Source organism: Lampetra planeri, chromosome 43, assembly GCF_965212315.1.
Source record: "Lampetra planeri chromosome 43, kcLamPlan1.2.h2, whole genome shotgun sequence".
Taxonomy (NCBI): domain Eukaryota; kingdom Metazoa; phylum Chordata; class Hyperoartia; order Petromyzontiformes; family Petromyzontidae; genus Lampetra; species Lampetra planeri.
The window spans coordinates 3,900,208-3,914,647 of NC_136149.1; the positions used below are offsets into that span (position 1 = coordinate 3,900,208).

Consider the following 14,440-nt stretch of genomic DNA (forward strand, 5'->3'; position numbering starts at 1 on the left):
ACCACCACCATCCTCAACACCACCTCCAACCACCACCTACAACCACCACCTACAACCACCACCTCCAACCACCACCATCCTCAACACCACCTCCAACCACCACCTACAACCACCACCTACAACCACCACCTCCAACCACCACCTCCAACCATCACCTCAACACCACCTCCAAACACCACCTACAACCACCACCTACAACCACCACCTACAACCACCACCTACAACCACCACCATCCTCAACACCACCTCCAACCACCACCTACAACCACCACCATCCTCAACACCACCTCCAACCACCACCTACAACCACCACCTACAACCACCACCATCCTCACCACCATCCTCACCACCATCCTCAACACCACCTCCAACCACCACCTCCAACCACCACCTCCAACCACCACCTCCAACCACCACCTCCAACCACCACCTCCAACCACCACCTACAACCACCACCTACAACCACCACCTCCAACCACCACCTACAACCACCACCTACAACCAGCACCATTCTCACCACCACCTCCAACCACCACCTCCAACCACCACCTACAACCACCACCTACAACCACCACCCACACGGTCAGCAGTGGCCCGGGATGCACCACGGAACCAGATCGAATTCGTGAGCAAGCGGCGCCAGGGGGAGTGGGGGGGATGGGGGGGAGTGCGCGTGGGGGGGGGGCGTGGGGGGGGCGTGGGGGGAGGGTGTGAACCTCGTGCACGGCGTGTGGAACCACATCCACGACAGCGCGGACAGCGACCTCCTCCTCCTGCTGCTGCTGCTGCCGTAGGGCCCACAGACGCTGGGCCGCCTCAAGCCCTGCCTCTGTTTGCCACGGGGACCGCGTGAGTTGTCTCCAGTCGCGAGGGACCAAATAAGCTATGGGGGTGGGGGGGGGGTCACTGTTGCTCCGTATTTCAATCGTTGTTGTAAATCATTTCATCATGTACATTTACATAAACAAAAATCGTCGCCTCCTTCTAGTTAATCGCTGTGGACTGAATTCCGTGCTCCGTCTGATTTTATTTTTCTGAGTCAAGAGTCACCGACTCTCTGCTCAAATAAGGGCAATGGGTGGCGGCGGTGGTGGTGGGGATAAAAGGTGGCATTCATTAATTAATTTACGGGTGACCCAGGAGTTTGTGCAGTTCGCTGTAACCCCCAAGCACGTGGCGAGTCCCCGAGTCGTCGTGGCCACGGCGAACATCAGTGGCGAGTGAAGCTGAGCCGGTCCCAGGCGACGACAATTACCCTCCCTGCCCCCCACACACCCCACAGGAGATGGGGTGGTGGGGAGCACTCATCCAGCAGTGGATTGACAAACGTCGTCCGGTTTTGTTTTATTATTATACACACATCGAAAGTCAAAGTGGCATTTTTAAAAATATTTATTGGGGAGATCCGAGTCAAAGTAAACATGACGCGTGGTCATTTCAATTAAACGGAACGGGACAGGTGGTGGCGGTGGTGGCGGTGGTGGTGGGGGTGTAAAGAGCACACATTAAACAAAACGTTACAGGAGTCATGGAAATAAAATCAATAGAACCCAACAGCTAACATCGTGCAAAAAGCTTTGCGTCTCAGACGGGTGGCGATGGTGAATATTTGTTGAAATGCGCGCGCGCCCTCCCTGGCGTGATATATTTGCCCGCCGGCATGGGCGAGGGTTGACTCAGAAGCGATGGAAGCAAACCCGGAAAATGCGCGCGCCCACTCACGCACACCCACGCACACATACAAAGATCCCCCGTGTAGCCTTAAGGGACTGTCGGGGCAAGTGCTGCTCGCGAACACCGTGGCACACGTGGGGGTGGGTGGCCAGCACCACGCACGGCCTCCTTTGTCTCCCGAGTGGCGAAGTTTACGCACCGCACCAGGTACTCATTTGAGGCCGAGTCGACCTAGGGGAGGCCCAGGACCGGTTCAGAATCGAACTCTGGGTTCGTAGGAGCGCAGCGGGTTAGCTGAAATCGCTGCCAGGAAATGAGTCTTTGTTGCTCCTCCCCAATGTCGCGTGGGTAATTGCCGTTGTTTGACCATCCGACGCAGAAGATCCGAGAAACTTCTGGGACGACAACCCTCTGAACCGCATCCACTGCACGAACCAAGACTGCAACAGATGCGGATAACCGACACGCAAACTTGAACATCGAAACCTCTGCGGGCAGTGTGCGGTGACTGTGATCACCACAGCTAGGAGAGAGAGCCATGGGGCACAGAACGACTCCAATTCCCGATTGACAAACACGAAGCAGCTACATCACGGCACCGCCCTTGCCAGTATCAAAATATAAGAATCGGTTTTACCCTTTCTGGCAATGTGTTGCCACTGTGCCGCCTCGGGGCCGTCCATAAATGACGTCACGCACCTAGGGGGGGGGTGGGGGGTCATATATTCGTGACGATGTGTGACGAGAGGGGGGGGGGGTTTAGAAATGTGGCGTGACATCAAAACGCGCAACTTAAAAAAATATAGACAACACGTTCTACTTAATTAAATAGACTTTTTAATAAATGTTTTCTCCTACAACATCAGAGTGCAGTGCCACATTTAATACGCACTACAATGACAATTGTTTAAAGCGATTTGAAGCATGTTTAAATTTTTTTGGGGGGGGAGGGGCAGAGCTTTGTGACGTCATATTTGAGGGGGGGTCTGACTTTTTGTGACGCCGTGTGACGAGGGGGGGGGGGTCAAAAATCGTCCAAAATCGCGTGACGTCATTTATGGACGGCCCCCTACCCTGCTGAGCAATTGGAGCGAATGACTCCCCGCCGCTGAAACGACGCAGGCGCCCGACACGACCCGTGTCATTGTCTTGTGCAGCAAACATCCGTGCGTCGTGCCCGGGGCAACGTCTTCCTGTCTCATCATCGTGAAGCTTCGCAAACAGCCACGCGGCTGTGAAGCGCTCGACAGAGCGGTCCAGATGTCTCGTGACCCCCCCCCCCCCTCTTTGGTTATTCATTTCTATTTGAAATGAACGTTTGCTTACAAAAAACAAATTTGAGAAAATTAAATGGGAGGGGGGTGGTCACGAGACATCTGCAACAACCCCTGTTGCTGTTAGATCGCGTCTCCTCCCTGTCGGTGACGGTCAAGTCAAACATCTGCGAGTTATTAAATATGACGATGAAGATAATGGTGATGATAGTGAGTGATGATAGTGATGATGATGAAGATGGTGATGATGGTGATGATGATGAAGATAGTGATGATGATGACGATGATAGTGATGATGATGATGGTTATGATGGTGATGATGGTGATGATGATCAAGATAGTGATGATGGTGATGATAGTGATGATGGTGATGATGATGGTGAAGATGGTGATGATGATGAAGATAGTGATGATGATGACGATGATAGTGATGATGATGATGGTTATGATGGTGATGATGGTGATGATGATCAAGATAGTGATGATGGTGATGATAGTGATGATGGTGATGATGATGATGATGGTGAAGATGGTGATGATGATGAAGATAGTGATGATGATGACCATGATAGTGATGATGATGGTGATGATGGTTATGATGGTGATGATGATCAAGATAGTGATCATTGTGATGATAGTGATGATGGTCAACGGTCAAATCGCTCGGAATATGCTCGATCTACACGACCACGTCAATAACCCCTCTCTCGTCATTCCAACAACCATCATCTTGCGTACGATGTAATCATTGACGTAAAGCGCCTTGGAGTAAGACGCCGAATAATCAATCTACGTGCGTTAAGATCTGATCAGATCTCGCAAGCTAAGCCGGTTTGAGCCTGGACAGCGCGTGGATGGGAGAGCATCGCGCACGTGGTTGGCAGCATCGGGCAGCAGTGCGGCTAATACCCATTGTGATGTTGTACTGTACTATGGCCCCACGTCTATGTTCCCTGAGTCCACCAATCCCCCGCTGTCTGTTGGGAGGCCCTCATCCAGCAGTGGATTGACAGAAAGGTTGCACGGCACATGCAACAGTATGATTTTAAATAAAACTAAAACTATATAAAACATTTATTTTACTAGTTAAGGCCCACTGAGCTATCATATCGTTTTCAGAAGCGACCTGGCCGCAAATAATAGCTCGGCGAAGTGGCTTATCGTGTGGAAAATGTATAGCAGCCAAATATTCTTATCGCGTGATGTTGATTCTAAATGTGGAGGAAAAAACCCGGAGGACAAGGAGGAAAATCCACGCGATCACGGGGAAAAAAGAGACACGCAAACTCCAAATATACAGCAAGCGTCAGGGTCAGGATCGAACCCACGACCTCCTGCGTACCAGGCGAGGTGGTTAACATCTCGCCACCGAGCACCAGGATGTTTTGTCCCCCGCACTGGCTAGGTACGGTGCGAAAGAAGTTCAACGTACACACACACATATCATCCAGCTCAGGTGACGCATTCTCAAGCGCTACTTCGCACGATCTTCAGGGCTCTCTTGTTTACTCGTCGTACTCAGACCGCTCACTCGATTGCTTTACATTGCCCATTCCTCGCCTCGTGAAAGTGGAACGCCAAAGGGCCTCCTCGCAATAACGAGAAGCACCGTGCACGGTAAAGCGTTGGGGCCGGGGGAGCGGTGGTGCAGCGGTTTGGCACACTGCTCTGCGTGCCCAGCGATCCGAGTGGCATCGCAGCCCACGGCTCTCATCAGATCGAATTGCACACACGTGGCGCAGTGAGTGTGCGAATGGACGTTGGCACGGGCAATGGAGCCCATGGGCCACTTACTCGTGCCACCTCTCGTTTGCAAAACTTTACGTGATTATATATGATGATTATTATTACGACTGTTCATTCGGGAAAGCCTCAAGGCGCGTTTGAAGGAAGGCCCTGTCAGGGTTTGTCGCAGTAAGAGATGCGATGTCTCCGCTGTGTGTGTGTGATCCCTGTGTGAGTGTGTGATCCCAATTGAGTTATTTTGCGACGATTATTTCTTCTCCTTTTGGCATGTTTCGGCCAAATTTCCGGGTCACATCGCGTGCGCTTTTGAGTTATTCGAGAACTCGGAGGATAAACTCGTGCAGGACAGGGGGAGAGCACACAAACTCGGCACAGAAAGGCGCACCCAAGTCTCCAGTCACCACCATCACCACCCACCGCGCCGTAACCCTGCCGGAGTTATGGGGGCAATACGGACTCAAACCAACGACCCCCTCGTTCAGCCATCGCACCGGCTCTTGGCACTGTTAGCGAGCACCTATTAAGGTTCGTACGGCGCCACGCTCGGCCGCCTTTGTCTCCCCACAGTGCTGATGTTTACCACCCCGCACCCAGGTACTCGCTTCATGCTGAGTCGACTCAGAACCGGAGCGGGTATCACGCGACACTGATGTTAGGGGCCGTCCATAAATGACGTCACGCACCTAGGGGGGGGGGGGGGTTCAGACATTTGTAACGATGTGTGACGAGGGGGGGGGGGGGAGTTGAGAAATGTGACGTCACATCAAAATGCGCAACTTTAAATAAATACAGACAGCACGTTCTACTTAATTAAATATACTTTTTTTTAAATAAATGTTTTCTCCTATAACATCAGAGTGCAGCGCCACATTAAATAGGCACTACAATGACAATAGTTTAAAGCGATTTGATGTTTTTTTTTTTGGGGGGGGGGGGGGCAGAGCGTTGTGACGTCATAATTGAGGGGGGGGGGGTCTGACTTTTTGTGACGCCGTGTGACGAAGGGGGGGGGGGTCAAAAATCGTCCAAAATCGCGTGACGTCATTTATGGACGGCCCCTTAGCCACGGCTGGGATTGGAACTCGGGCGGGGTTCACGGCGCCGTTTGCTCACCAACCACCGCGTCTCACCACCCTCCGCAAAACTTCATCCGGGGCTCATTTATTACTTTTAGATGGCCAAACAAAACGTAACTTACGCCACTTTAGTTTAACCCGAGCGAGTTATGGCTGCAGTTGACGTCCGTGGGCCATGCGGGAACACTCCGTGCGACACGAGGACATCCGTCTGGGTTCTTTTGGCACGCGGGTTCACTCGAATTTCTCGCGGTGACGAGGGATGTCAACTCCCTCGCCTGGTATGTAGCAGGTCGTGGGTTCGAGTTTGCACGTTTTCACTCTCTCTCTCTCTCCGTGGTCGCGTGGATATTTTTTTAAAAAATCCTTTATATTAAGTTCACTTGCTTGCTTGCTTGCGCGCTTACGAGCGTGCAAATCTTTCGGTCGTTTTTTTAACCCACTTCCCGTGGTCCAATCGAGCTGACATTTTGCACACAGACTCGTTGTGCGTGACAATTTATTTTCGTGAAATTTTTTTTCCAAAATTTTCCACTTTTTAGGAAACATTTTTTTTTCATATTTAATTTAAAATACCAATGTGATAGAAATGAAACTCTTACTCAAGAATAATAAAACCGATGCCACGCATATAAAGGATTTATAGTGAAAAGCTCATCGCTGCCTCACCTTCCGTCTCTTCCTGTATTTGCAGCGGAGCTCCGCAAATTTTGCGATTTTGACTATAAAAATGATTGGAATCGTACAGAAATTACATTTATAACGCAGATCAGTGGAAAAATCCTAATATTTATTTAATATGATTATTTTTTTTTCTACTTTTCGTAACAGCTGCTTTCATTGGAGTATGACAGGTGGAGCTCTGCCTCCCCTGCCTCCCCTGACCGCACGTCCCTGGTGAGGATGTGGCTAAGGGTGAAGAGATGAGCATGAGATCCTCGGTCCCCATTATGGGTCTCTGTCTTCATCCAGCAGTGGATTGATCATGGTTGTTGATGATGATGATGATGCGGGCGGTCGGGTAGGAGGTTGCGCAGTGGTTAGCGCTACGCTGAGCTACGAACCCGGCGACCCGAGTTCGACCTCCACTCACGACCCAACACCAGTGACGAATATCAGAACCGGTGCTGGGCCTCCCCTAGGTCGACTTAGCCTCACATGCGTAGCCTGGCGCGATGCGCAACCATCGCCACTGGGGAGACAAAGGCGGCCGGGCGTGGTTCTGACCCTTCATACAGTGCTGCTCGCTAACAGCACTTGCCCCAACAGCCTGTTACAGGCTATACGGGGGAGCTTTGTCGGAGGTATGGCGGGGCGGTGGTGTCAAAAGTTGAAGAGGGTGGAGACACACGCGTCACTGAACGGGAGGTATCGCCAGTTGCATGGCCGGGATCTTGTACGCTCCGCCCACGCGTGGGGCGTTTTGCGCAGCTGCAGAAAGTGCAGCAGCAGACGAACAATAACAACATCTGCTCAATGGCAACGGGGAGAGCGAGATAGAGAAAGAGGGGTTGAGAGAGAGGGGTTGAGAGAGGGTAGCTAGACGACAAGGAGAGTGTGAGAGAGAGAGTTACAATGAGAGAGAGAGTGTGAGAGTTCTACAATGAGAGTGTGAGAGAGTTACAATGAGAGAGAGAGTGTGAGAGTTCTACAATGAGAGTGTGAGAGTGAGAGAGATCTACAATGGGAGTGAGAGAGTGAGAGAGCTACAAGGAGAGAGTGAGAGAGAGAGAGCTACAATGGGAGTGAGAGAGAGAGCTACAAGGAGAGAGAGAGAGAGAGTGTGTGAGAGAGAGCTACAATGAGAGTGTGAGAGAGTGAGAGAGCTACAAGGAGAGAGTGAGAGAGTGTGTGAGAGAGATCTACAATGCGAGTGTGAGAGAGTGAGAGAGCTACAAGGAGAGAGAGAGAGAGCTACAGGGAGAGTGAGAGAGTGGGGTTGGGTGAGCGACACGAGACGACACGGGTGGTGTGAGACAGCGAGACACAGACAGCCACACGCACATCTGGCGGCAGACTCGCTTCTCTGGCGACATTCACAAAACACGCAGTCGAAGGCTCGTCCCATCCCTGCTTTGCGCGAGTTTTGATTGATTTGAAAAGACTAAACATTTTTTTTTTACCGAGCGAACGATTGAAGAGGACTCAACGGGAACGGGGGGCGGCTGAACCGCCTCGCGTGGCGTGGGTCCAGGTGAGCGAGTGGTGTCAACGTTGTGGTTGTTGTGGTGGTTGTGGTGGTTGTTGTTGTGGCCGTGCAAGTTGTTGCTCTCAAGGGTGCGCGCGCGCGTGCGTGCTGTGTCAATGCGACGTTGTGTGTGTGTCAGTAACGTGTTGTGTGTCATCTGTTGTGTGTGTGTCAGTAACGTGTTGTGTGTCATCTGTTGTGTGTGTGTCAGTAACGTGATGTGTGTCATCTGTTGTGTTTTGTGTCAGTAACGCGTCGTGTGTCATCTGCTGTGTGTGTGTGTCAGTAACGCGTTGTGTGTTATCTGTTGTGTGTGTGTGTGTCAGTAACGCGGTGTGTGTCATCTGTTGTGTGTGTGTCAGTAACGTGTCGTGTGTCATCCGTTGTGTGTGTGTGTCAGTAACGTGTCGTGTCATCTGTTGTGTGTGTGTGTCAGTAACGTGTTGTGTGTCATCTGTTGTGTGTGTGTGTCAGTAACGTGTCGTGTGTCATCTGTTGTGTGTGTGTGTGGAGCGGTGGTGTAGCGGTTAGCGCTACGCTGCGCTACGAACCTGGCGACCCGGGTTCGATTGCCCGCTCACGGCCAACACCGGTGACGATTATCTGAACCGGTCCTGAGCCTCCCCTAGGTCGACTCAGCCTCAAATGAGTACCTGGTGCAGTGTGTAAACATCGCCACGAGGGAGACAAAGGCGGCCGGGCGTGGTGCTGGCCACCCACCCCCTCGTGTGCCGTGCCGGCATTCATAGGTGCTCGCTAACAGAACTTTTCCCTACAGTCTGTTAAGGCTATACGGGGGATCTTTGTCTTTGTGTGTGCGCGCGTAATATGTCGACGCTGCCTCAAATGAGCAGCCTGTGCCGTGTGTAGACATCGTCACCGGGGAGACAAAGGCAGCCGGGCGTGGTGCTGGCAACCGAACGGCACTTGTCCCAACAAGTCTGTCAAGGCTATACGGGGGACCTTTGGTGCCGGCGATGGTGTGGGGGGCGGTGTCAAGGGGCGACTCACCCCACCGACTCCACCTTCAATCTTGCAGAGCCACCGTCGCTGCTACAGCGGCGACGGTGTAACGGATGCCGTCAAGGGCAGACGAATTTGAATCGGCGCATATCACCACCACCATCACCACCACCATCACCACCACCACCATCATCACCACCATAACTACCATCACCACTACCATCACCACCATCACCACCACCACCATCACCACCAAAACCACCATCACCACCACCACCATCACCACCACCATCCCCGTCTTGCCGTGAGACTTCCGCCGACTTTTCGGGGCCGAACCGCGACTCATGGAGTCGACCAACTCGACCACCGCCGCTCAACAGCAGGCGTCGTCGTCCGCGAGCGCTCACCCCAACATCTCGTGCCCCATCGACAAACACTTCCAGCGCGCCTACCTGCACCCCTTCTACATCTTCGTCGCCCTGGCGAGCGTCACGGGCAACGCCGTGGCCATCTGGCTCTTCTGCCGCGTGATGAGACCCTGGAGCGCCATCACCGTCTTCATGTTCAACCTCGCCGTGGCCGACCTTCTCTACGCCTTCTCGCTGCCCCTCTTCGCCGAATACTACGGCAACGACGTCGGCTGGACGTTCGGCGACGCCGCGTGCAAGGCGTGCCGCTTCGCCTTCCAGCTCAACCTGTGCGCGAGCATCGCCTTCATCACGCTCATCAGCGCGCACCGATGCCTCGGCGTCGCGCGTCCTCATCGCGGCGCCGCGCTCGCGCGCAACCGAGGCCACGCGTGGCGCGCTAGCGCGGCCACGTGGGCCCTCCTCGTGCCGCTGCTGCTGCCCACCGCGTACTTCAGCCGCACGGGCTACCGCGAGCAGCGCCTCGTGTGCTTTGACACCACCCCCGACTCGTTGCTCCACCGCTACCAGCTCTACAGCCTCGCGGTGACCGCCGTCGGATTCGCCCTCCCCTTCGCCGTCGTCCTCGTCTGCTACTCGCTCATCGCGGTCGCGCTCGCGAAGAGTTCGTCCATCGCGGGCCACGCGAAGGCGCGCACCTTCGCCCTCCTGGCCATCGTCCTGTTCACCTTCTCGGTGAACTTCCTGCCCTACCACGCGTTGCGCAATCTCAACGTCGCCATGCGGCTCTCGACCGCTCGCGGGGACGGGTTCCCGTGCCCCACCGTCAGGGCCGTCTACGTGGCTTATCAGGTGTCCCGCGGCCTGGCAGCGCTCAACACGTGCCTCGACCCCGTCATCTACACGGTGGCCACCGAGCGAGTGCGCGCACGTATCGTGAGCCAGCAGCAGCAGCGGCGGAGACAACAGCAGCAGCAGCGAGTGCCGCGTCTGTGCCTCGATGTGTTGGCCGCGGATTGACTCGGATTGGCTCATTGGCACCGCGTGCACTGCGGCGACTGACACTGCTGCCGAGACTAATAACGGGGGGGTGGGGTGTGGGCGGAGGGAGGCTGCGGAATGGAGACTGTGCAGGTGAAATATCGAATTGCGCGCGCGGGGGCGGGGCAGCTTTGGCGTCGCTTTGCGGCGACACAAAACGCAGCTCGGAGGCAACACGAGACAAACGCCACCGCACACAACACGGCGCATTACTTGAAGCAAACGCCCGGCTACAAATGCCCTCCTAAAACTAAGACAAAGATCCCCTGTATAGCCTTAACGGACTCTTGGGGCAAGTGCTGTTAGCGAGCACCTATGAGGGGGTGGGTGGCCAACACCACGCCCGGCCGCCTTTGTCTCCCCAGTGGCGATGTTTACATACTGGACCAGGTACTCATTTGCGGCTGAGTCGACCTAGGGGAGTCCCAGGACCGGTTCAGATAATCGTCACCGGTGTTGGTCGTGAGAGGGAATCGCTCACGGATCGCCGGGTTCGTAGCGCTAACCGCTCCGCTACCGTATCCCCACACAAACACAACTTAACCGGTTATTGCGTAGATCCAATTGCTGTGTATTCATCGTTACACCTACAACCCGATAACACTGGTCAACAAAAAACAAAAAATTCTGGCCTGGACTTTTGCAGCTGTTTTAGACTAATTTCAGGGTGCCGATTCCAAATCTGATCTCAGATTTGCTCTATCACATCTCATTTTTATGCTATCGACATACCCCATTTTCATTGATTTTACCCGAAATTAACTCTGTCACTTATGATTGCAAGTTGTTGCGAGTCAGTGACTGCTTTAGTGTCAAAATATGGTGCTGTATTTTTAGGATAGTGTGTTTATAATATAATTTCATGTAGATATCCACATTTATTTAATATTTTTCTTCTGCAGTTTTTATTGAAAATGCGATATTTGATATTTCAAAAACCTGATGTGATAGACAACAACTGATGCCAGATTTGGAATCAGCACCCCAAAATTACCTTAAAACCGTTGGAATACCTTATGCCAGAAAAAGTGTGTTGACCAGTGTAATCGAACGTTGTACTGAATAAGGAAGGGCACACCAGGGGTAACACTTGTGCCTCAGAAATTAAACACCTGGGGTTCGATTCCAGTCTCGTGCGTGGAGTTCCTCTCCTGTTCCGCGGAGGTTTTATCCGCGATTCTCTCGTCTCCTCCCAGAGCGTGACACGTGCAATGTACCCGGTGCATAATATTGGCCGCGAAAGCCTCCTCGTGTTAAGGTGCACCTCGTGTCGACTAAACATCAGAGGTCGCAACCGGGTACCCGATACCCGTACCCTACCTGATACCCGGCTACCCGTACCCGTACCCGGCCGGGTACGGGTACGGGTAGCCGTTTGCGACCCTGGTGCGGTCGGGTACGGGTAAGGAATCAAAACCCGTTTGCGACCTCTGCTAAACATCCCAATGGAGTGTCCTCCTGACAAATCGCCTTCAGACGCAGTGTAGCTTTCATGGATGAAAACGTTATTTTTGTAGATTTGAAGTTTTCGTGACTGCAGGAATCACACCCTGATGATGGTCGCTTGTGTTGTGCCTGAAACGTCGTGATTCATTTTATTTTATACCTACGTGACTTTACCGAAAGAACCAAAGAGTATGTTATTTTTGTAACTGAACTATGGACTAAACTACATTTGATTTTTTTTGCTCGGTAAGGCCCACTGAGCAATGTAGCTCTTTTTCAGAAGCGATCTGGCCACGAACGATATCTCAACGAAGTGGCTTAACACGTGGACATGTATAGCAGCCAAACACTCTAAACGCGTGATGTTGATTCTAAATGTGGAGGGAAAAACCGGAGGACCCGGAGAAAAATCCACGCGACCACTGGGAGAGAGAGAGGGAGAGAACACGCAAACTCCAAATATACAGCAGGCATCGTCAGGGTTGGGATCGAACCCACGATCTCCTGCATACCAGACCGAGCGAGTTCACATATCGCCACCACGAGTAATGCCCTAAGAGCCGACAAATCAATTTCCCTTTCCTGAAATTCTATATTTTGTTGTTTTATAATGTCATGAACTGATCTGTCCAACAACGATTTGCTGGATGCGGCTACACCACGTTTGCGACCTACCTCACTGCCATCTGCTAGTCTCAAAACAAGTAACGATTTCGCGAATAGCGGGATCGCAGCAAGAGTGCGTATTTTGTAAAGTCAACAACACGTGCCAATCAACTGTTATCAACAATCTATTGTTATATAATTACAATAACTCCCCCCCCCCCCGCCCCCTCTGCTCTGATTGGGTCACAGTGATGACGTCATATTGATTCTAGATTTTAAGCTTTCGTGACTGCAATAATTCACTCTTAGGTCTTTTCAGTAAAGTCACGTAGGTAAAAAATAAATAATAAAAATAAATACAGCAATTGTGCTGTGACTGTTCCGCCTGAAGACGGAAGCTTGTGTTGCCTCCGAAACGTCGTGTTTTATTATTTTATTTCTATTATTTGTTAGATTATTTCTATTATTTACTTGTATTATTTATTTTTTACCTACGTGACTTTACCGAAAAGACCTAAGAGTATGACGTCATATTGTTCTATTTAACACCGGAAGCTGGTGAATGGCTTCACTATTCTGGGAAATGTTGGATGTAATTACCAGCGAAACGACCTACTACTCAGATTGTAAATGTCGTGGATTCATCTCCAACACACCGGTGGGGTGAAGCAGTAACTAATTGACACGTTTTGTTTACGTGACAAACCTTCCTGGCTGTGTCGAATTGGTGGAGGGTTACGACGCATTTATACTTACGCGATCTGACCCAAAAAAATCCTTGATTATGAAGGCGAATAGAGAGATGGAGTGTGTGAGTGTGTGGATTGCAATTTCCATTCATTAGTCCATCCGTTGTTTGTGGTTAGCGAGGGGACGTCTTTGGTGACACTGAAGTCACTCGGGCACATCGAGGGCTCATTATGGCTGGAAAAAACAAACACAAACAGGGCACCTGCGGTATTGATGACGGGATATGTACGACCTATGAACTTTTGACCTCGGCATGAACCAAAAAAAGCAAAATAACACGACCGAAGATAAATAGTGGCATATCATGGAATATTTTTTTCTTTGCCAGTATCAATTAGTTTCAAAGAGAAGGCATGTATTATCAAGAGCATGTTTTGTTTGCATGCTCACCATGTGTGCCGTGTGTGGTTAATGCTGAATAGATTCCTTAATGACTTGGAGAAGATCTACAAAGAGGAGTGGGACAAAATCGCTATAATACAGGTTTTTATTTTGGGTTAGATCGCGTAAATATATAAATGTGTCGTTAAACCCGCCACCACCCGACACAGCCAACTAGTAAGGGTTGTCACGTAAACAGAACGTGGCCAATTCGTCACCAGTACAGCACTAGTATGTAGTGTATAGTGTAATGTCTAGTAGTGTAGTGTATAGTGTAGTGTATTGTGTAGTGTATAGTGTAGTGTACTAGTACAGCACAACGGTGTGTTGGAGAGCCAAGCCACAACATTTACTATCTGAGTACGACGCTTCACCAGTAATTACAATCAGCTTCATCCATTTGGCATTTAGGCATCTCAACACCTATACTCTTTGCTTTTTTTGTTAAAGTCACGTAGGTAAAAGATAAAATAAAAAAAATGAAAACAACTAAATTAAATCACGACGTTTCGAAGGCAACACAAGCCTCCGTCATCAGGTGTGACCGCTCCAGCAAAATTACTGTAGCGTATTAAATTTTACTGGAGAAGTCACCTGATGACGGAGGCTTGTGTTGCCTTCGAAACGTCGTGATTTAATTTAGTTGTTTTAATTTTTAAATTAATTTTAGATTTATTTTGTTTTATATTTTACCTACGTGACTTTACCGAAAAAAACAAAGAGTATGGATCCTTGCAGTCACGAAAGCTTCAAATCTAGAATCTCAACACATCTTGTTGTATTGCCAGATAAAGGGGGGAAACGTCTTTTTATTAACTCACTCTGTCTGTTGTGGTCGTTGTTGTTGTCGTTGTTGTCGTTGTTGTATCCTCAAATCTTGTAACTCAATTTGAACCCACTTCCCAATTTGGTATCGACTGCAAACTT

At 50.9% G+C, this 14,440-nt stretch overlaps 1 protein-coding gene across 1 annotated transcript; it reads left to right on the forward strand.

Annotated features, from left to right (window-relative positions):
• Nucleotides 1–5,962: 5,962 nt before the first annotated feature.
• LOC144732611 (P2Y purinoceptor 1-like) lies at nt 5,963–12,741 on the forward strand. The gene is made up of 2 exons (XM_078614107.1): nt 5,963–7,964; nt 8,829–12,741. The coding sequence occupies exon 2, from the start codon at nt 9,266–9,268 to the stop codon at nt 10,307–10,309; it is 1,044 nt and encodes a 347-aa protein (XP_078470233.1). The 5' UTR covers nt 5,963–7,964; nt 8,829–9,265; the 3' UTR covers nt 10,310–12,741.
• The last annotated feature ends 1,699 nt before the right edge of the window (nt 12,742–14,440 follow it).

What these genes read in the sequence shown, in the direction of transcription:
- LOC144732611 (XM_078614107.1), top strand. Translation starts at nt 9,266, where the DNA reads ATGGAGTCGACCAACTCGACCACCGCCGCTCAACAGCAGGCGTCGTCG.